The sequence below is a fragment of the Anastrepha obliqua genome, chromosome 5 (assembly GCF_027943255.1).
Source record: "Anastrepha obliqua isolate idAnaObli1 chromosome 5, idAnaObli1_1.0, whole genome shotgun sequence".
Taxonomy (NCBI): Eukaryota; Metazoa; Arthropoda; class Insecta; order Diptera; family Tephritidae; genus Anastrepha; species Anastrepha obliqua.
In genome coordinates this window covers 67969296-67991616 of record NC_072896.1, presented here as the reverse complement: position 1 = coordinate 67991616, position 22321 = coordinate 67969296, and the positions used below count along the sequence as shown (strand labels likewise).

At 37.6% G+C, this 22321-nt stretch overlaps 2 protein-coding genes across 3 annotated transcripts in view; one reads left to right on the top strand and one right to left on the bottom strand.

Moving 5' to 3' along the window:
* LOC129246821 (dynein axonemal heavy chain 8) overlaps positions 1-18330 on the top strand; it is a 45143-nt gene extending 26813 nt beyond the window's left edge. Inside the window, exons 22-34 of the mRNA XM_054885455.1 lie at positions 50-384; positions 2297-2483; positions 2540-3164; positions 5759-5899; positions 5961-6250; positions 6308-6441; positions 6506-7132; positions 7206-7474; positions 7533-10405; positions 17033-17211; positions 17279-17494; positions 17560-17889; positions 18120-18330. Of these exons, the coding sequence (XP_054741430.1) occupies positions 50-384; positions 2297-2483; positions 2540-3164; positions 5759-5899; positions 5961-6250; positions 6308-6441; positions 6506-7132; positions 7206-7474; positions 7533-10405; positions 17033-17211; positions 17279-17494; positions 17560-17889; positions 18120-18245 (6332 nt within the window). The 3' untranslated portion in view covers positions 18246-18330. The remainder of the gene's footprint in view (positions 1-49; positions 385-2296; positions 2484-2539; positions 3165-5758; positions 5900-5960; positions 6251-6307; positions 6442-6505; positions 7133-7205; positions 7475-7532; positions 10406-17032; positions 17212-17278; positions 17495-17559; positions 17890-18119) is intronic.
* Positions 18318-19751, bottom strand: LOC129246820 (derlin-1). 2 transcript variants are annotated; one of them, XM_054885454.1, is made up of 5 exons: positions 19251-19751; positions 19035-19186; positions 18868-18978; positions 18648-18806; positions 18318-18535 (listed from the first exon to the last, which is right to left on the bottom strand). In XM_054885454.1, the coding sequence occupies exons 1-4, from the start codon at positions 19599-19601 to the stop codon at positions 18665-18667; spliced, it is 756 nt and encodes a 251-aa protein (XP_054741429.1). In that variant the 5' UTR covers positions 19602-19751; the 3' UTR covers positions 18318-18535; positions 18648-18664. The 2 variants fall into 2 exon arrangements, with proteins under 2 accessions (XP_054741429.1, XP_054741428.1); XM_054885453.1 differs by having other exon boundaries at positions 18318-18806.
* Positions 19752-22321: the final 2570 nt, after the last annotated feature.

The window sequence follows — 22321 nt, the reverse complement described above, 5'->3', positions numbered from 1 at the left end:
GCCTCAGTTCGATATTATTTTTTACTAGTATTTTTCGCATATTTTAAAGAGTGGCCAAAGAGACAGCCAAACGAGACGATTTTTGAATATTATGTTGATGATCAGGGTCTATGGCAACATTGGAATACGCGAGTTGAAGATTTCATCTACCCTGAGGATAGCATACCGGAGTTCGCCTCGATTTTAGTGCCCAATGTGGATAACGTACGTACCGCATACCTGATGCATAATATTGCAAAGCAGCGCAAGCAGGTGCTGCTGATTGGTGAGCAGGGTACTGCGAAGACGGTGATGATTAAAGGATATATGGCGCAATATGATCCGGAGCAACATTTATCCAAGTCCTTTAATTTTTCATCGGCAACAACACCAAATATGTACCAGGTATGTGTGGGGGCTCGTTTTTTATGAAACTTCTGCACGGTGTCTGTTTCATATCATTTGTTTATGATAAAATATTATTAAAATAAAAAATTTCTTCAGGTATTTTTAGCTAAAGCTTAAAAGATACCTTATGAATTTTTTCTAATTTTTTCTAATTTTTTGTTGGCATTATACAGTAGAAACAAGCGTCGACCCATCGACGTGGGATTAAGGTGTCAAAGGGAACGACATGGAATTAGGGTTAAAATGAGTAATTTACTTGTAATTTTCGATTACCTTAGCAAACATATGAGAAACATGACATTCGTCCCCAAACTCAAAAAATTTTGTCTACAAAAGTTCTCTGGTATTTAGGGCATGGGCATAGTACTTATTTATCTTATATGAGGTACTGGAGCGCCGTATACGAATGGGTTGGTGCATGACTACCATTTGGAGTTCAGAGAGAACGTAGGTTCGAATCTTGGTGATACACCAAAATTAAGAAAAAGTTTTGCCGCCACTCGGCAGGCAATGGCAAAACTCCGAGTGTATTTCTGCTATGAAAAATCTCCTCAGAAAAAATATCTGCCGCTCAGAGTCGGCTTGAACCTATAGGTCCCTCCATTTGTGGAAGAACATCAAGACGCACGCTACAAATAGGAGGAGGAGCTCGGCCAAACGCACAGAAAAGGTGTACGAGCCAATTATACATACATACAAGGTACAGGACCTGTATACGATAGACTTATGTCATACTTACTTAGTATATCATACTTGCATATATCGTGGGATAAATAGTGAAGAAAATTGAGTTTTGTGCTGTGACGAAGTTCCTCAAAAACCAAAAGAAAAAACAGGGATCATTATTGAAGTGATGTCATCTGCTTATGACCATCAAAACTAATAATTTGAAAGCGTCATAGTTCTTCAAGCAAGGTAGAGAGTTAATTGAAGACGATCAAGCGCTCTGGTTATCGGCATATTGAAGCTATGCACTCTGGATATAGTAGTTGATAAAGGCGAAAAATTTGCTTTGTTAAAAAAAAATGTTGGAGTATAATCTACGACCATTCTGAGCATCCTGGGATGATCACGGATCTTGGTATATCCCAAGCTGACACCATTTCAGAAGCAAGATCATGACGAGTATGCACGCGAGTTTTTGAAACTCTGTAGCAATAACATGAATTGCTGGGATGAATTTAGACACCGGAATGTTTCTAGAAACGAAACTAGAATTTATTGCTTTGCACCGGAGTCGAAACCAGAGTTCCTGCAGTGGCACCATCTCTAGAGACCTAATTGACTAGAAAGATGATTGGTACTGATTTATTGGTTGCTCATAAAAAAATGTAAGCCGCTATACTACTTACTTACATGCACCCAAATGTACTTTTGCGCAGAAATGTACAGCTCTTCACAAAAGTTCGTCGTGGTGGCTGACCCACTGAAGTTTAAGTTCGACCCCTTAACCACCTTCCTGTAGGCCAGATTTAGACTCCAGATGAAAAAAAGGTTCGAGGAAAGATTCTACTGATGATTAAGAAGGGAAATTGATATGCTATTTCAAAGGTCTAGATTAAACTATTTTATGGTGTTAGTAAATTTAGTGAAAGATCTTTAAAGTGTATTGAACCTTATTTACACCCTTTCCTATCATTCCTCGAACTTCTTACACTCCCTCATAACTGAACTTATATTCCCATGTAACCATTCCCCACTCTTCTGCGGAAAAAACTTAGTTTCTTGGTCAGAAAAATATAATATAATTATTTCAAAGGATTTAAAAATGCAGTACACGGACGATATGACAGATTTAGTTTCTAAAAATGCTGTGTATATTTGAGAGAAATGCATGCACGCTCTGCCTATCCTCTTTCCCAATGAATGTTAACAGATAAGAACGTCTCATTTTGCCCGATTTTTGTAGCGTATTATCGAATCATATGTGGAAAAACGTGTCGGTACCACCTATGGTCCACCGGGGCAACGATCGATGACTGTCTTCATAGATGATATAAATATGCCAGTGATTAATGAATGGGGTGATCAAATCACCAACGAAATTGTGCGCCAAATGATCGAACAGGGTGGTTTCTATTCTTTGGAAAAGCCAGGTGACTAAATAAAATTTGAAATCCATACCTATACTTGAAATCTTATACCACCACAGGTGACTTCTCTACTATTATGGACATACAGCTGTTGGCAGCCATGATACATCCGGGCGGTGGTCGTAATGATATACCAAATCGTTTGAAACGCCACTTATCCATCTTCAACTGCACTTTGCCAAGTCATAATTCTATGGATCAGATTTTCAATAAAATCGGACAAGGTTATTTCTGTTTGTCGCGCTTTAACGAGGAAGTCGTTGAAACTATACCACATTTGGTGCCGCTCACTCGCATTTTCTGGCAAAATGTCAAAGCGAAAATGTTACCAACACCTGCGAATTTCCATTATGTATTCAATTTACGTGATCTCTCACGCATTTGGGAGGGTATATTGAAAATAAAGGCGGAGGAATGCGACAATATACAAACCGTGCTGAAATTGTGGTGTCATGAATGTACACGTGTTATTGCGGATCGGTTTACCGAGTTCAAGGACAAAGAGTGGTTTTTGAATTGCCTGAAAGGCGATGCTCTGAAAAATTTGCCAGAGGAAATAGCTGAGCATTATCCTGAAGAAGAAACGTTTTTCGTTGACTTTTTAAGGGATGCTCCAGATGCTGGGGAGGATGATGAACAGGATGTATCACTAGAACCGCCAAAAATATACGAGGAAATACCAAGGTGAGAATGGAATCAGCAGAGTTTTCTAATTTTAAAATTTAAATCAGCTGCTTAAAAAGTTCATTTTGCTCTGCAGCAAGAATTTTCCTAGCACAAAGTGAAGTGGTGAGGTGGTGTTATTTCGACAGTTCAAAGATATGGGAAAGATCGTTTGCAATGTAGTTAGATCTCATGTCGGGAGATAAACCTCATCCACTTATAGATTATCGATTAATATTAAGATTATTTCAGATAACTAGCTGACCATGTAAGAAGTATCTCGGCCTATACTCAGTAGATGGTACAGTAGAGTGAATTGGATTGTTATTTGTTAAGTTGAGCTCTCCGAACTACATATTTCTCTCTTTACAATCTGGAGTCCAATATACCTCACAGGTGTTAGACTGAAATAAGAGGTTTTATTTGGGTTTAGTTGAGGATACACTTATCTATTCTCACAAACCTCAAATTTATTCTAAAAGTTCTTGTAACTAATATATATTCAAATTTAAATCGTATGGCCGTGGTCTCCATTTACGGTTCGAGTATGATAAGATTTTCCCAAATAAGGGATTTATTGGAGCTTAATTAATTGCCCTAAAGAGCATCCCAGCCAAACACAGTGATAACATAACTGAGTTTCCTAAATTAACTTAGCACATATGGTACATATTTTGTACACTATACGGCTGAAAAGCTGAGTGTCGAAACTAATGGGCTGATTCTTCGGACTTACTCAAATATAATACTAGGTTGTTCAATAAGTTTTGCGGTTAGATAAGAGAGGATGAAGAGAGTATGAAGTTTCATTTTAATCTTTCAATCCATTCTTTGTTTACGTGTCAAAAACAACTTGGTCAATTTTACGGAAGGATCTTCATTTAAAAGCATACAAAATACAGCTCGTACAAGAACTAAAGCCAAATGACCTTCCTGCACGTCACCGTTTTGCTGATTGGGCTCTTGAAAAGATTGAAGAAGATCCGCTGTTTTCGAGCAAAATTTTGTTCAGCGATGAGGCGCATTTCTGGCTCAATGGTTACGTCAATAAGCAAAATTGCCGTATTTGGGATGAAGAGCAACTAGAACAGGTTCAAGAGCTACCTTTACACCCAGAGAAAACAACGGTCTGGTGTGGTTTATGGGCTGGTGGAATCATCGGTCCATATTTTTTCAAAAATTATGATGGCCGCAACGTAACTGTGAATGGTGCTCGCTACCGTACCATGATATCGGACTTTTTGCTACCTGAAATTGAATCTAATGATCTCTACGACATTTGGTTTCAACAAGACGGAGCCACTTGCCATACTGCTCGTGAAACAATAACTTTATTGAGAAGTCATTTCGGAGAGCAACTGATTTCACGTTTAGGACCTGTGAGTTGGCCACCAAGATCTTGTGATATCACACCTTTGGACTTTTTTCTTTGGGGATTCGTGAAGTCCAAGGTCTATGCTGATAAACCAGCTACGATTGAAGCTCTGGAAGCCAACATTACGCGTGTTATTCAGGACATACCAGTCGAAATGCTCGAACGAGTGATTGAAAATTGGACCTTCAGAATGGACCACCTTAAGCGTAGTTGCGGCCAACATTTGAATGAAGTCATATTCAAAAAGTAAATGTCAAAGAATGTCCTTTCAAACGATAAATAAAGGTTTTGAACATAATTTACATTTTTGTTTTTTTTTAACTATTGAAAAAAGCACCTCATGATTGATCACCCTAGGCGTTTGAATCTGGTTCTTCGGCTTCGAAACGAGTTCGTGTCCAGAAATCAGCCAAGAAGATGTTTTGTTTGTGTATTATTTGTAAACTGGTAAAACAATAAATTCTGAATATAATTGTAACCGTTTAGACCCACCGAAGGGAAAAATTCGTGAAAAGGGTCCCAGTTTGCAAAAGAAAAAAACTATTTTTCATCAGGACAATGCACCGTGGCACAAGAGCATTCTGACAATGGTTGACACACATGAATTAAAGTTCGAATCATTGGAGCATCCACCGTATTCATCAGATTTGGCGAATAGCAATTGCCATCTATTTCGAGACCTAAAAAATGCATGCGCGGAAAGCGTTTTTCACCAAATGATGACGTCGTAACAGCTGTGGAATCCTATTTTGCAGCCCTTCCATATTCTTACTTCAGGGATGGGATTCATAAATTAGAATTTCGTTGGAACAAGTGTATTGATGTTCAGGGAGACTCTACTGAATAATAAAACCTATCGAACCGCAAAACTTATTGAACAACCTAGTTTTAACTCAGTATGAGCTTTTATATGTGTCCCAAATTGGAGGGGCAATGCAACGAACAATTTCATTATACCAAAGCTGTGTAAGCAGATTTTATGACACCCAATCGCCCTTTATACTCAATCGCTCGAAAAGTTTCTTTGAAATCATTATCTTAGTTAGCTTACAGCCGATTTAAAGAGGGTTGTCAACATTGGAATAACATAACACTTTAGCGGATTTACGTCTTGAGTTAGTTTGATCTTGTAAAGTTGTAAGCTAAGCTCTTTCACCACCATGCGACTTAACAAACGGCGCGAATCGATCTTCAACAAATTAGTGGAAACCTCGTTATTACACATTTTTCTAAATTTCAGTTTCGACTTTGTGAAACAGAAAGTGATTTTCTACATGGGCCAATTTAATGAATACGTACGTGGATTCACCATGGACATGGTATTTTTCCGTGATGCACTAGTTCATCTTATGATTGTTTCCAGAATATTAAGTATGCCGAGGTAAGTCGACTTACTGTGTATTTCACTTATTGCCTAACCCAATTTCCCACCTTTCTCAAAGGGGCAATGCTCTGCTCGTCGGAGTCGGCGGTTCAGGCAAACAAAGTCTTACACGTTTGGCATCCTTCATAGCCAACTATAAGTTCTTCCAAATCGTACTAACACGTGCCTACAATGCGGGTAATCTCGTTGAAGATTTAAAATATTTATATCGCACAGCTGGTCTAGAAGGACGGGGCATAACATTCATATTTACCGATAATGAAATCAAGGATGATGGCTTTTTGGAATTTATTAACAACATCCTCAGCTCTGGTGAAATTGCAAATCTTTTTGCAAAGGATGAAATGGGTAAGTTGTCGAAAAATCGAGCAATGAAATAGAAAAAAACTTCCTTTTTTATGTTAGACGAAATCTACAATGAAATGATACCCATCATGAAGAAAATAGCGCCCAAACGCATACCAACGCAGGACAACCTCTATGACTTCTTTTTGTCACGCGCACGCTTCAATCTACACATTGCGCTTTGCTTCTCACCGGTAAGTGCTGAAATCGCTTCAGAATACATTTATATTCACAGTGCTTATACCACTGCATATGTAGATTGGCGAGAAATTCCGTGCACGCTCTCTGAAATTTCCTGGTCTTATTTCCGGTTGTGTCATTGATTGGTTCCAAAAATGGCCCGAGGATGCGCGTGTTGCGGTATCGGAGCATTACTTGAAAGATTTCCCCATAGTCTGTGCTCCGGAAATAAAAGAACAAGTTATAGACTTAATGAGTTGGATACATGAAACTGTATCCGAGGCTTGTTTATCATATTTCGAACGCTTCCGACGCACTACATTTGTAACGCCTAAGTCGCTGATATCCTTTTTACAAAGCTACATGACTTTGTACAAAGATAAACAAGTGAATATCATTACAATGTCCGATCGCATGAGCTCAGGCTTAGATAAGTTGGACGAAGCAGGCGCTGCGGTTTCCGTACTGAAAAAAGACTTGATTGAAATGAATAAAGTCATTGTAATCGCGACGGAAGAGGCTGAAGAAGTACTGGAGACGGTGGCACAATCCACTGCCGCCGCTGAAGTCGTCAAAGTACAGGTTGCGGAGAAGAAAGCACAGGCTGGTGAGTTAGTGAAAGTTATATCGGCCGACAAAGAGGTTGCCGAAGCTAAACTGGAAAAGGCTCGTCCAGCATTAGAGGAAGCCGAAGCCGCGTTACGCGTAAGTAAACTGCGATAGCGAAGTGCCCTAATTTTAATTTATTGAGTATTCACATATTTTCTCCTATAACTAGACCATCAAAGCCGCCGATATAGCGACTGTACGAAAACTGGGTAAGCCGCCATACTTGATTACACTCATTATGGATGCGGTATGCATCCTATTTCGTAAGAAAATAAAACCCATAAAACCGGATTTCGAAAAGCAATTTCTACAAAGCTCTTGGGAAGAGTCGCTGAAGGTGATGTCAGATACGAGTTTCCTAAAGAAGATTGTCGAATATCCAACGGACATCATTAATGCAGAAATGGTGGATCTGATGCTGCCATATTTTAACTATAAGTGTGTACCACAGTTTCTTCAACCGAAATCACTTTCTTATTTGTTTTTTTATTAATAGTATGTATACATTTGAAGCAGCCAAGGTAGCTTGCGGCAATGTTGCCGGTCTATTGTCCTGGACCATCGCAATGGCTAAGTACTTTGAGGTGAATAAAGAGGTATTGCCATTGAAGGCCAATTTAGCCATACAAACGGTTAAATATCAGAAGGCGGCCGCTGACTTGCAAGAAGCCGAAGAATTGTTCGCTTCCAAAGAACGCGAATTAGCTGAAGTGCAAGCGCGTTTTAACGAAGCTATTGCTAAGAAGGATGCTGTGCTGGCTGAGGCGAAAAAGGTGCAAGACAAAATGGATGCCGCAACGGCGCTGATTAGCGGTTTGGCTGGCGAAAAAATACGTTGGACCGAACAGATTGCGCAATTCAAAAGCGAAACGGATCGTCTTGTAGGTGACACCATAATATTGACTGCCTTCCTGTCGTATACGGGTCCGTTTAACCAAGAATATCGTATTGACTTACAAAATCAGTGGCTGAAGGAAGTACGCGAGCGCACAATACCATTGTCTTTCAACCTAAATATTATCGAAAGTCTAACGGACCGCACGCAAATCGGTGAATGGAATATACAAGGTCTCCCTTCGGATGAGTTGTCCGTGCAGAATGGTATTATCGCTACGAAGGCCGTACGCTTCCCATTGCTGATCGATCCCCAGTCGCAAGGCAAAGCATGGATTAAGAATAAGGAGAAATTGAATAATCTCATAGTGACGACACTGAATCATAAATATTTCCGCAATCATATCGAAGATTCTGTTAGCTTGGGCTTACCTATAATTATTGAAGATGTTGGTGAAGAGTTGGATCCTTGCCTGGATAATGTTTTGGACCGAAATTTGCTGAAGGTCGGCACAACATACAAAATTAAGGTTGGCGACAAAGAAGTTGACTACAATCCAGCATTTCGTTGTTATATAACAACAAAATTGCCGAACCCCGCTTACACACCGGAAGTATCGGCGCGTACGTCAATTATAGACTTTACAGTAACAATGAAGGGTTTGGAGGACCAGCTGCTAGGTCGTGTGATTCTGACAGAACGCAAAGAACTGGAGGAGGAGCGTCAAGATTTGGTCGAAACGGTGACGAATAATATGAAGAAGATGAAGGAGTTAGAAGCGAATTTGCTACACAAATTATCCACCACTCAAGGTAGCCTGTTGGATGATGTAACTGTCATTGAAGTGCTGAACACCAGCAAGAATACGGCTATAGAGGTGAAGGAGAAAATCGAAGTCGCTAAAGTAACTGAGGTAAAGATCAACTTGGCGCGCGAAGAGTATCGGCCAGTGGCAACGCGCGGCAGCGTTCTATATTTCTTGGTGTGCAGTATGGCGATGGTAAATTGTATGTACCAGACATCGCTGGTTCAATTTCTGGACCGTTTCGATGCCTCTATGCATCTATCAGCTAAAACCCATATTACAGCTAAACGCATCAAACGTATTATCTCATATTTGACTTTTGAGATTTATCGTTACAAGTCACGGGGATTATATGAGCAGCATAAGTTTTTGTTTGTACTCCTGATGGCGCTAAATATCGATCGTCAGCTGGATCTTGTGAGCTATGATGAATTTCAGAATTTCATAAAAGGCGGCGCAGCTTTGAATTTGAATGATTGTCCACCTGTGCCATTCCGCTGGATCACCGACGAGACATGGTTGAATTTGGTGCAATTGTCGAAGATGCCTCCCTTTGCTAATGTTCTTACTAAGGTCACGAATAATGAGCGGGGTTGGTTCAATTGGTATAAAAAAGAATGCCCGGAAAATGAGACAATACCGGATGGTTTAAATTCTCTGCAACCGTTCTATAAACTGTTGCTAATCCGGTCGTGGTGTGTGGATCGCACCATTGCACAGAGTCGCAAATATATCGCTAATTCTTTGGGTGACCGTTTCGCAGAACCAGTAGTTCTGAATTTCGATGAACTGCTATCGGAGAGTAAACTTCTAACACCTTTAGTTTGCTTCCTTTCAATGGGTTCGGATCCTTCGTCCAATATCGAAGCTCTGGCCAAGAAAAATGAACTCAAGTGCTATCCCATATCGATGGGTCAAGGCCAAGAAATACACGCACGCAAGCTAGTGGCCAATTGCCTCAGCGATGGTGGTTGGGTCTTGTTACAAAATTGTCACTTGGGCTTAGAATATATGAACGAATTGTGCCTACAATTATTGGAATTGGAAAAGGCCGAAGCAGGTTCATTCAATGAATCCTTCCGGATTTGGATCACAACCGAACCACATGAGAAATTCTCAATTACCTTGTTGCAGATGTCCATTAAATTTACTAATGAACCACCAGCAGGCATACGTGCCGGTCTAAAGCGTACCTACGGAAATTTGTCACAAGATTTTCTCGACTACTCCCAATCAAATTTCTACCATCCCCTGGTATTTGCGATCTCCTTTTTACATTCAGTCGTACAAGAGCGCCGTAAATTCGGTCCATTGGGCTGGAATATACCATATGAATTCAATTTTGCGGATTGGTACGCCAGTTGTTTATTTGTACAAAATCACTTGGACGATTTGGAACCGGGCAAGGGTATTAGCTGGACTACAGTGCGCTATATGTTGGGTGAAGTGCAGTACGGTGGTCGAGTTACAGACGATTATGATAAGCGTCTGTTGAATACTTTCGCACGCGTGTGGTTCCACGATTATCTATTTGCACCCACATTTGAGTTCTACAAAGGTTACAAGATTTTCTGTTTCAAAGAGCAAGAAGCATATTTGGAGGCGATCGACGATATGCCTCTATTGGACTCACCACAAGTTTACGGTTTTCACTCAAATGCTGAAATTACTTACCAGACAAATACAATGCGGAGTATTTTGGATACGATTATTTCCATACAGCCAAAGGGTGAGTTTGAAACGTGTAAATATTATATGTATGTATGTAAGACATAGGAAGTAATTTTATTTATAAGGTGTAGCGGCTAAAGTTAAGTGTAGTATGTAGTAGTAAACATTGACAGACAGCTAACCATTTAATAGGGTTTATTTTTTTAATGGGGTACAATTTTTAGGCAAACAAACAATGATATGGCAAGAGGCACAAAATGAGCGCTTACAGAGGGCATTCAATGTGCGAATTCCTATATATACCCACATCCTTTGCTACTTGACTAGGGGTATTTTTTAAAGAGTTCAACAAACTACGCCAGCCGTTTCTTTCTCACGCTAATTGGCGCCAGATAGACACCAGGTGTATCCAAGTCCTTCCATTTCTCAATCCGATATCAGCAGATACCACGCCAAATAAAACGGCCTACTCAGCTGATAAGCTAAAATTTATTCGCTGCACTATGTCTATGTCGTCGAAAAGCTCATACAGCTTATTGTTCCATCGCTTGCGATATTCGGCGTCGCCAAAGTGCAAAGGTCGCGAACTCACCGAGGACCGTCTCATTGGATGTTGTTATGCTACAACAACATTGTCCAAGTTTCTCCAGCATACAATAGAGCGGTATCACGCCCGAGACTTATAAAATGTGATTTTTGTGCGCTGAGAGGGCACAATATTACTTGCTTGCCTACTTAGTTCATAGTAGTACTTGTCGGCAAGAGATATTTTCCGTTGGATTTCAATGCTGACATTATTATCGGTGTAAATAGTGGTTCTCTAATAAATGAAGTTCCTTATTTCTTCAAACGACTGCTTGTTTGATGACCCATTCGCCTTGCTTCTTTATCCACTATACCTCTGAACTGGATCCACTGAAATTAAAAAAACCAAACAGATTTCGTTAAAGTAATGTTAAATCTAGTAATTAATCGAAGGAATTAGCAAAATATTTTTTTTTCTCAAAAAAAAAAAAAAAAACATTTTTGACCGAAATTTCGGCCTTAAATTGTTTATAAAAAATAAACATTTATCGGTGAGAAAAAATCTTGGCTTAATTACTAAAAAATATATTTAAGAAGCTTGTGTTAAAATTTTAGACTAATCGGTTTAGCCGTTTTCGAGTAATGTTATTATCGAATAATTTATTTTTTGTAAATTCTAAGCCAGTGATTTTAATAAAGGGTTATTCAAAAGACACACCTAGATGTTCCTAGACGGTACCTTTTTTACGTCATCCTTGATATTTGACAAGTAGACAGATGTACAGTTTTTCACGACAGAACAACGCAATAAAATTGTTGGAACTTATTAGGAAAATGGCCGACCTATAAGAACAACAGATGGCAAAATTCGTGATTTTCTTGGTGAAAATAATCGTCCGAATGAGTCGAGAGTTCAAAGGTTTTTGAAAAAATTTCAAGAAACTGGTTTGTCGAGGGTAGAAAAAGGACTGTCAGATCAAAAACTTTGCGTTCTGGTTAAGAGTATTGTTGTTGTAGCGCAAAATGTTGCTGAATAACCTTCAACATCGATATTTCAATATTTTCACAATTAGGCACTCTTGAAAGCATAATTGACTGTTTGGCGGGTTTTACCTGTAGACCTGCTCATGGTTGACATTTAAATGCTGTAATTTTTGATAAATACTTGTTAATAGTCGTATTTTGAACAAAATAGTGAAACCTGAAAGAATCTAAATTTTTACTAATATAATTTATTGTAAAACAAAATCTAGGCACGTATTTTGAAAGACCCTTTATAATCGGTATAACCCAGCATGAGTGTTTTTATAAAATGTGATGGCTGAGCATTGCGGTTCGAAAAAACTTTCCCAACATCAGTTTAAAAAAGTTCAAAAGTTTGAAGTTTCATTTGGTATTAAAGGGCTCGGAGAGGTCCTTCACAATTCCTACGGAGTGGGTGGTATTGCCCAACGTTATTTTACACATCCACATTCGTTTTGCGAGCATACCAAATTCTTAGACGACGGCATATACAGGGTCCGGCGCTAACCAATTAAAAAGGCCATAAATTTAGTTTTAAAAATTACTTTTATTCAATTCAAAGTAAAAAATGTGTGAAAATAATACAAAATTAAAAAACAATTTACTTTTTTTTGCTCGGTATGGTCACCTTTTGCCTTGACTAGGGCCTTGAGACGCTAAAGAAACGAATCGCAAGCTGCTCGAATGGGACTTGCAGGTATTTTGGACCACTCGCGGACAATCGTTTTGGGTGTTTACGAATTGCTTAATTTGAAAAATTGTCTTGTCAAAAAACACAATGATCGGAAGTTGACCCCTTTCGGATAAGCGAAGCAACTCTCTCGTTCTTTCAAGTCTGACTTGTTGCTGCTTTGGTGTGAGATCATGCGCCTTTTGGAACTTGTAAGGTTTGACTTTGAGATCAGTTGTGAGTATGCGGTGGATGCTACGGTCAGATATTTTTAGTTCTTTCGCCATTTGATTGGCGCTTGTCGGGGATTTCGCTCAAATCGTTTATTCACTTTGTGAACCATTTAACGCGACGTTACAGTCGTTTGAAATCACTTACTGATTTTTTTTCGCTTTTACTCTCGGCAAAATGCTTCCACGCTCTTGTAAACAGTTCTTTGAACTGTCATTTAGCCAACTAACAGACTGCTAATGTTCGTGCATCAGCTGCGCGAGCTGTCTAAAATTGGTTCCACTTCAAGTGCCGGACCCTGTAGACAATTCCTTTTCATGCTGTTTTCAAATCGACAAACTCTGATGGTGCGTGCTCATTCTTTTTTCAAGAGCTTTTTCCAAGACTTGGCGTATCGTGAATATCTGGTCGATAGTTGGAGCCTAACTGATAAAGTCCAATCAGTTGGCTGATGGTGGGCTTCACGCAATACACTGCGCGATAGTTGGCGCAAATTGCAGAATCACCCTTCTTCTGTGCTGAGCAGAAAATACTTAAAATGTAGTCGAAGTATAATATTTCATAGACTAACTATGAACTGTCACAAAGGTATTTAATATCTCAAATGGAGATAGTTTCCTTAACCAAAAGTAATATTTATAATTTAATTAATTAATTAAAGAAATATTTGAATTGAAGAAATAGTTGAATCCAACCTGGAAGCACTGAGAATTATGAAATAATGAATAATTATCATGGATGGTACCTAGACAGCTCCTGGAAATAGATTCGTAAATTTTAGAAAAATATTATACGAGTACAGCAATACTCGAAATGATAAACTTGTTACAATCCCATTCACATCGGCAGTTGCTAGAATAATTTGAAGTGGCCCATTTCAATAAAATGTATCTATTTTCAATAAATTGTATCAGTGCGTCTGAGAAAATAAACCTTTAATAATTTAGTAGAACAACTTTGCTTTTGTATTGAAGAGCTGTGACCAGCTACATGTATTTCTTAAGGTTTACACCAACTAGTTTTAAGTCAATTTTGTCTTTTTGCGAATTGCAACACACTCACCACTTTTTTACCGAAGCAGTCGTAGTTTTGCAAATTACCCTCAGCTCGCTCGTACACAATTTTTCACTCGGCTTTGATAAGCCGAATACTTCCAGCTAAACGAGAATTTTCAGTTGTTTCATTGATGATTAAATAGCTTATCAAATTGTGATATTTGACAAGTCGTACGTGTGAGCAAATTGAAAAGCCTAACTTCCACGATGAAACTGGAACGTCCCACGACAGTCAGTTTTACGAAGCCGGAACGATCCGGGTTTATATCCGGCCAACGATTGCCACTTCAGCAGCATTCTCCGTATATGTATGGGGAATATATTTGCTGATACAACAACCACAACAACGAAAACTGGCAATAGGTACACGAATTCACTGAAGGCGCACGAACTGGGATTAGTTATCGTGAATTAGATGGTCAATTAGAAAAACATATATTCTTAACCCTTTCGCTACATCTTTTTATTGCGCCATCCAAAAAATCCAAATTTTTGTCTGAGTATTTATTTCAGGACCAATAACAATACAAATAAATTTTTTTTGAAGTGAAAGTTTCTTTAGAATCGTTGGGAGTGATTTGAGAAAAAGTGAAACGAAAAAGCGACACCAAAATGAAGAAGAAAAAAGATATACGTATATATATGTATGTATAGAAAATGCTTCATTACCAGGCACACAGAAGGATGGCATAAGCAAATTTAAATTTGTGAATTTATATATGTATGTATTATATATATGCGGATATATGTATATATGTTGTGTGTATGTACATATGTGCCTCGCCACAGCAAAACATACGGTAAAATTTCTCAAGAAATCCAGCGCGCATTCATAGGCACAGCATTGCATGTACAGTAGGGCGGGTCGATTTAAAAATCGCTCATTGCTCTATGAAAATCGTATTCTAGGGATCAAAATAAGAAACTTTGCCGAAGGAACCATACCTCTAAAACGAATTCTGATGTCCCCCAATTTCAAAATATCACCATTTTTGGCCTTTACATGAAAAAATCAGCTAAATGGCTATGTTTTTTCTTTATTTTTATTTATTTATAATATTATCTATTTTTTCTCTTAAGAAATTTATTTAGTCAGAACATATGTAAATGAATGAATATGAGTTATAGAAAAGAAACTGAAAAGTTCGACCCATATTGGGGGACATCAGAAATCGTTTTAGAGGTATGGTTCCTTCGGCAAAATTTCTTATTCTGATCCCTAGAATATGATTTTCACAGAGCAATGAGCGATTTTTTTGCCTTCCCACAAATCGACCCGGCCTAATGTACAGTAACCTTGAACAGGCAGCTGCGGTTGTCGAGCATTTAGAAACATATATTTACATACATATATGGGTGCAAACATATTTACGGAGCCGCGGGCACTCGACTTGACAAAAATTGAATATTGGCAAATAATTCTACGCGAAATATTCCAATATTGACTATTTTCGAATTGTCGAGAAAATTAGCATATGGGCGGCTCGTTTTATGAATGAAAGTACTTGCTCTTAGAACTATGAGCTCGAATTTATAAATCAATTTTTTGATGAGTTTTTGTTGCACAGTACAATAGTTGAAACTGTTCGGCGCCGCCGCGACTGTTCAGCGCTATGGCAACTAGGATGATGACCGCTACGCCTGCGCCTATTAATGCATTTTGTTCTTGTAGTCGCTAGGCATAGAATTTTAGCTTTGGACGACATACGCATTTACAGGAATAAAGTGAGTGGCCTGTGTGTGCGGTTGTATGTAGATGCATATGTGTATATTAATAAGCATTGTTTTGCTGGAAGTTCAGAACACAAATATGTATGTACGTACATAGGCTAGGCCATAGTATAGCATACATACATATGTATAAAAAACTCAAACCAAGCGTCCTACGAATGTTTGTGTGTATGTTAGTACGTCTGTGTAATATACGCGCTACGACGCTCATAATAGCAACCGTGTGTGCTGTATTGCGTCCGTATTTTTATATTCGTAAATATTTTCATTTTTAAATGTTTACCGCAATTATGCCGAAAAATAATGCAGAAAAGTGTCGTGAATATCGACAGAAAAAAACAACAATTGACACGGTATTTCAAAGATATGTTGACAACATCGAAACCAAAGCATTTGTATCATATTTTAGCTATCAAAAGCCACTTATATCATTTGTTGAAATTGAAAACATTGAGGATGAATAAAATATGAACTTTATAGCAATATTATAATGAATCTATAATTATCCCGCTCCTAATGCTGCCTTCGTCTCATTCTCTCAGTTTGTTTTACGGAAGGTTTCACTTCTATCGCGTCTAACCGTTAGACTGGTATTTTTTTATTTTTTCTTGTTAAGTGCTTTTTTTTAATGTTGCCATATGGCAACAAATGTTTTGTATTGGTTTCAATCGCAAATAAACTTCTTCTGCAATCTAATGCAAGTTAACACCTTACGAGAAATTTGTTGCCATATGGCAACAAGCTTAGTTTTAAAGCTGCGAGCGAAAAAATATTTATATGCCAAATGACAGATTGAACATTTTTCTATATACTTTATTCAAAAATTGTTGAAAACATTTGCCCAAAATGCCTCAAAAATCTAAAAATGCAAAATACAAATTTCAGAGTGAAGTGCTATATGCCAGAAGGCTTTCTTTAAAAATGTTGTATTACCGATATATAATGGGCGGTTATTATTTATTTTATTTCCGTTTAACCATTAAACTTCAATTTTCAAATATGTAACAAAAAAGTTGATATTTTTTACAAGAGAGTGTTGACGGCCTTTTAAAGTTTACTGTTGCCATATGGCAACAATATCGGGAAAGGGTTAAGCGAGGAATAGTTGAAAGTATAATGAGTCGGTTGGGAAAAGTTATTTGAAATTGCGGGAAACCGCAGTATGGTACACTTAAGTGTATTGGAATTCAATCATTTGGAGCATAGACTTTGCCTAACATGGGAACAAAGCTTCAAAGTGTTAAAGCATAACAATTTAATTGTTACATTAAACAATTCTGAGCAACTGTGTGTCATTAGACGACTCAAGTATGATCGTTAAAGTAACAACTCGTAATACTCCACATTATTATATCTGTACACTATAAAATCTATATATGTAAATACAATAAATCATGCATCGATATCTAATCTAAACTTCGTTAAAAGAACGTATTTTCTATTATTCTAGAATCCGCTGGTGGCACTGGTGAGACCCGGGAAGATCGTGTAGCTCGTTCAACACGTGACATGCAAAGTAAAATGCCACCACCATACGATTTATATGAGGTTCGAGAACGGCTGCGTCTTATGGGTCATACCAGCTCAATGAATATATTTTTGCGGCAAGAAATTGATCGCATGCAGCGGGTGAGTCTTGACGACTATATACCATACACTTAGCATAAACGGTAAATGTACATTTCTTATGGTGCAGATCATCATCCTAGTCCGAACTACACTGAAGGACCTATTGCTAGCCATTGAAGGAACCATCATTATGAGCGAACAACTGCGGGACGCTTTAGATAATATTTTCAATGCCCGTGTACCTGAAATATGGAAGCGCGGAAGTTGGGTATCATCTAGTTTGGGCTTCTGGTTTACCGAATTACTGGAACGTAATCAACAATTCAACAGTTGGTGTTTCACTGTAAGTTCACTAAGCTGAAATAGAAGCATTTTAGTATTTGATTTAAAATTTATGCTTAAATGCAGGGTCGCCCAGTAGTATTCTGGATGTCCGGGTTCTTCAATCCACAAGGTTTCTTAACTGCCATGAAGCAAGAAGTAGCTCGAGCTCACCAGGGCTGGGCCTTGGATCAAGTCACCATGCACAATGATGTGCTGAAAGTGAGCACCGATGAGTGTAAGAAACCACCGAAAGAGGGTGTTTTTGTCGAGGGCTTGTTTGTGGATGGCGCTGGCTGGGATCGCAAGCTTTCCAGATTAATTGAAGCGACAAACAAAGTGTTGTACGTAGCACTTCCAGTTGTGCACATATACGCTATAAATTCTGTTGCACCGAAAAATCCAAAACTATATACGGTGGGTGTATATTTAAAGTACTTAAAATATTATTATTATTTAAGCTTAGAATTATTCATAAGACTAAAAGTAAACGAAAGCTGCATATTGAATAAATCACGGTACATACATAGTAAAAAAGTTAGCATTATTCAAATGTAAAAAACCGTTTTCTAACTTTATTTACTTTCAATTTGAAATTTTTACTTTTTTGAATTATAAGTTTAACGTTTTTCTTTTTAATTTTCCAGTGTCCAGTTTATAAGAAAATCAATCGCACCGATCTCAACTACATCACACCACTTTGGTTACAATCAGTGAAGTCGCCAGACCATTGGATATTACGTGGCGTTGCTTTGCTTTGCGATATCAAATGAATATGCCAAATTGTATACACTTGCCTGCATATTTTGTTACTAAGTATTTGTTCTCTTATTAAATTTAATAAATTGTTATAATAGATTTGTTGTTTTTATTATACTATTTACAAAGCTATTACCACCACATCCTTTGTGTGAACATAGAATACCAAAAATTTATGCTAAATTTATACATAACTACATATGCCATTATATGATGCGTTGTTTTAAGTTCACCATTCATGTTAGAAGAAATTAGTGCAGTGATAAATTACGGCATTAGCGTCTGTAGTCAGTTTTGTAGTAAACTGTATGTATGCAAATGCAAATAAATTTACAAATGTGTAAATTAGACGTTGTTCAACATAATATCTTTCATTGATTCAGAAGTTTGCGTTGTAAAACATTCCACTTCATTACCTCGTTTCAGTTTCTCTTCAATTTCGACCTAACTGATTACCGCGCCCCCAAGTGTTGCCGAAATAAGGATTGCCTGGTGCTGGCCGCTGAGGTGCGCGGCTCACCGGTGGTTCGCCAAATCCACTAAATCCACCACTCACATCTGGCACATATTGTTTTCTGAAAACAAATCAATCGTAAGTCTTGAAGAGTTGCAATAGAGGAGAGTAACGAAACTCACAACAAATTCGGTGTCTCCAAAAACGCACCGCCACCAAGTTCTTGTGGATATTGGAATTTGAAGAAGTAATAAAAGTGCCCAATAAATATACCAATTAGCGACGCTATCGATCTGAGAGAAAACCAATTAGTCATCGCATTTTTATAACAATTACGTGGTTTTATTACCCTTGGAATACTAGTTCCATGATCGCCAACACCCATGGTAAGTATATAGCTTTAAAACGTGTGCCAAACCAGAAGTTCACAATAACTTCTTTATTCAACTGGCACCAAATGTATGTTGTTGATACCACCAATAGATCCATCAGGAAAAATACCTATTATATTATATATAAAAATCAGTACAATTACCAAAACATTTCAAAATTGGAAAATACTCACATTGAATAACAAACCACCAACATTGGCGAGAAATGCGACTAATAGTAGCATATACAAATAATCTGCTGGACTACGACCAAATTGCTCCTTTTCCAGCTGCGCTATATAACGCGAGATGAAATAGCAATTAATGAGGAAATGAAATCCCGTCGCTGATGTTAGTGGGTAGACAAATAATGCGGTCACACATCGCCATAATTGCAAATGACTCAATACGGCATGGCGACTTAAGTACACCGAGTTCATAGGCAATATGCCGAAACGGGCCAGCAGACTTAGCACAACCGTGCATGTTATCCAGTAGCGTGTAAAGCGGGGCAACTGATTATACCACTGACCTGGATCGGTCATTTTTAAAATAAGTTGTATTTACACTCCAAGTTGGAACTTTTTAATATATAAATGATTTTCAGAGTAATTTCCTTTGCAACGAACAATATGTGCAGATATTAACGTTCCGTGGTATTCGTGAATTTGTTTTTTAGAAGATTGTCAGATTTGACAAAAAACTTACGTGTCCTAATCTTTTACAAAAAGCAAAAGTGCTGCCAATTGTCAATACTATTTACAGGGTTGCTCACACATAATTTTCGTTTTGTAAAACTGTTAATCAATTAAATTTTGCTTAGATGTACTGAAAATATGGTAATAATAGTAAATTTGTTTATTTAGTTAACCTCCTTACCCCATTGCGCTCCTTATCACTGAATTCAATTAATTAAAATCCTGTCCATGGATTTATGATTTGTTTAAATGCAACAACGCTCGTCGGTTTTCTGTTGATATTTCTTTTTGTTCACTAATTTTTTGGTTTCTCACGGATGTTTTGGTTTTATTATGTAGTTATGATAGTTCTAAGTAAATACTAATTTAATAAAGTTGTTTTTTAACTGAATTTGCAAAACATTGCGTGAGGGATATGAAATTTTGTTACTCGTTCGCATTTATTGTGTCTGCATTTTACTTCCGCCGACATATAGTAAATTTGAATTTAAATGAAATAATAAAACGTGAATTCATGTATTTTGTATTAATAATATCTAATAACTTTCCAGCAATATTTTTGCATTAGTGCAGTGGAAACAGTACAACAATTGTAACATCAGTTTCGTTTCGCTTGTTGTAATAATTCCCCATCAAAGTCACGCAATAGTTTGAAGTGTGGTGAAAGAGTGAAAAATGTAAATGCAATCTTCGAAGTGCTAATGAGCAGGATCACTTTTATTGTTTAATTTTGATTTACCAAGCAAATATTGAAGCATTGAGTTCTAAAACAACTTGCATTCCTTTGCAAAGAATATCAACTGTAGTGCCAAAATGGTCTTTCTCACATTATTTTTTTATAAGCCTATTTCAACTGTCTTGTATTGGTGATTACGTATAATGTTTTTTTTTGAAACTTGTCTTAAAGCAGGAATTAAAAAAATCGTAAGTTAACGTTTTTGTATTTTTTCTGGTAAAGCTAAATTAAAATATATTGATATTTGGTTCTATGCGAAACCAGTAGAGAAAAATCTTAAAAAATATATATACAGCTGTTGTCAGCTAATTAGAAGCGCTCCCTTTTGATAAACGCTTGTTGAGCATAATATTAAACTGTTTAAATTTACCGTTATTTTTTCTCTTAAAATCATTTGCATTGCTTTTGTTACTCTATTTACTACCCAATGCGCCTAGTTTTTTAGTTGTGAAATTGAAGTACCGTTAATATTATCCAACGCAGTGCATGGGTTACTTAGTTCAAGGTAAATAAACTGAGACGAGTAATTAGAAACAGTTGTTCAATGGAAGCATATTCGGCAAGTTGTGTTATTTTAATAGTAATATAATCGACTTTTTGGTATGTATATATTTTAAATTGGTTGTTTAAAGGCAACTAAAATATTCGTCTTCAAGATGTGTAATGGGAAAAAGCAGCATTTTGACCTTCGTAAAGCTGGAAAGTCGTACAGTGAAATTCCTAAGCAAGTCAAATGCTCAAAAAAAAAATGTTTTTTAACGCCTTAAAGCATATCCAACTTTTTAAGACTGTTGACAATGTTCCACGTAAGAAAAGGCCCCGGAAAACTTCAGCAGAAATTGACCGCAAGATAGCAATCATCTCCAAAAGAGACCCAATAAAGACTTCCACTCACATCCAACGGGAAATTCAGGATCAATATAATTTCGAAATATCCAAGAGGACAATTGCTCGGCGTCTGGTCGAATCTGGACTGCATGGCAGAGCAGCACGCAAGAAGCCCCTTCTAACCAAGATACAAAGGAGACGGCGAGTAGTCTTTGCGAGCTCCCATTGGTCATGGACTCCAAATCAATGGAAATATATCGTTTGGAGTGATGAAACCAAGATAAATCGCATAGGCCCAGATGGTAAAAGGTATGTTCGACGGCCAATCAACCAAGAATTCAATAATCGCTACGTTTCACGGGTAGTGAAGCATTGTGGAGGATCAATCATGGTGTGGGGATGTTTCTGGTGGAATGGTGTTGGCCCAATCCATAGGATTGATGAAATTTTAAATAAGGAGAAATACGTCGATACACTAAAAAATGTAATGTTGCCGTGGGCTGAGGAAAATTTGCCTGTTATATGGAAGTTTCAACAGGATAATGATCCAAAGCACACGGCAAAGCTGACGAAACAGTTTTTCGACGAAAATTCCATCAATGTTTTGGAATGGCCATCATCCAGTCCGGACTTAATCCCAATAGAGCATCTCTGGGGTGACGTTAAAAAAGCCGTGAGTGCCAAAAACATCCCAAATATGGATGTCCTTTTTGCTGAAGTAAAAACGGCATGGCAAGCAATACCTGTGGAGCGCTGTCAGAATTTCATTCCATCAATGCGCAATCGATGTGAGGCAGTGTTGAAGCAAAAGAGTAATGGAACCAAATACTAACATAATCTTTATGTTGATCTGATAATACATTACTGTTTCTAATTAGTTGCCCTATCCAAATCGTGCATTTCACATGCTTTAAAAAATATATATATATTTAATAAAGAATTGCGATTAAATTGTTTTCCACTAGTTTTTAAGTTTATCATACGTTTAAATAAAATTGGCAAA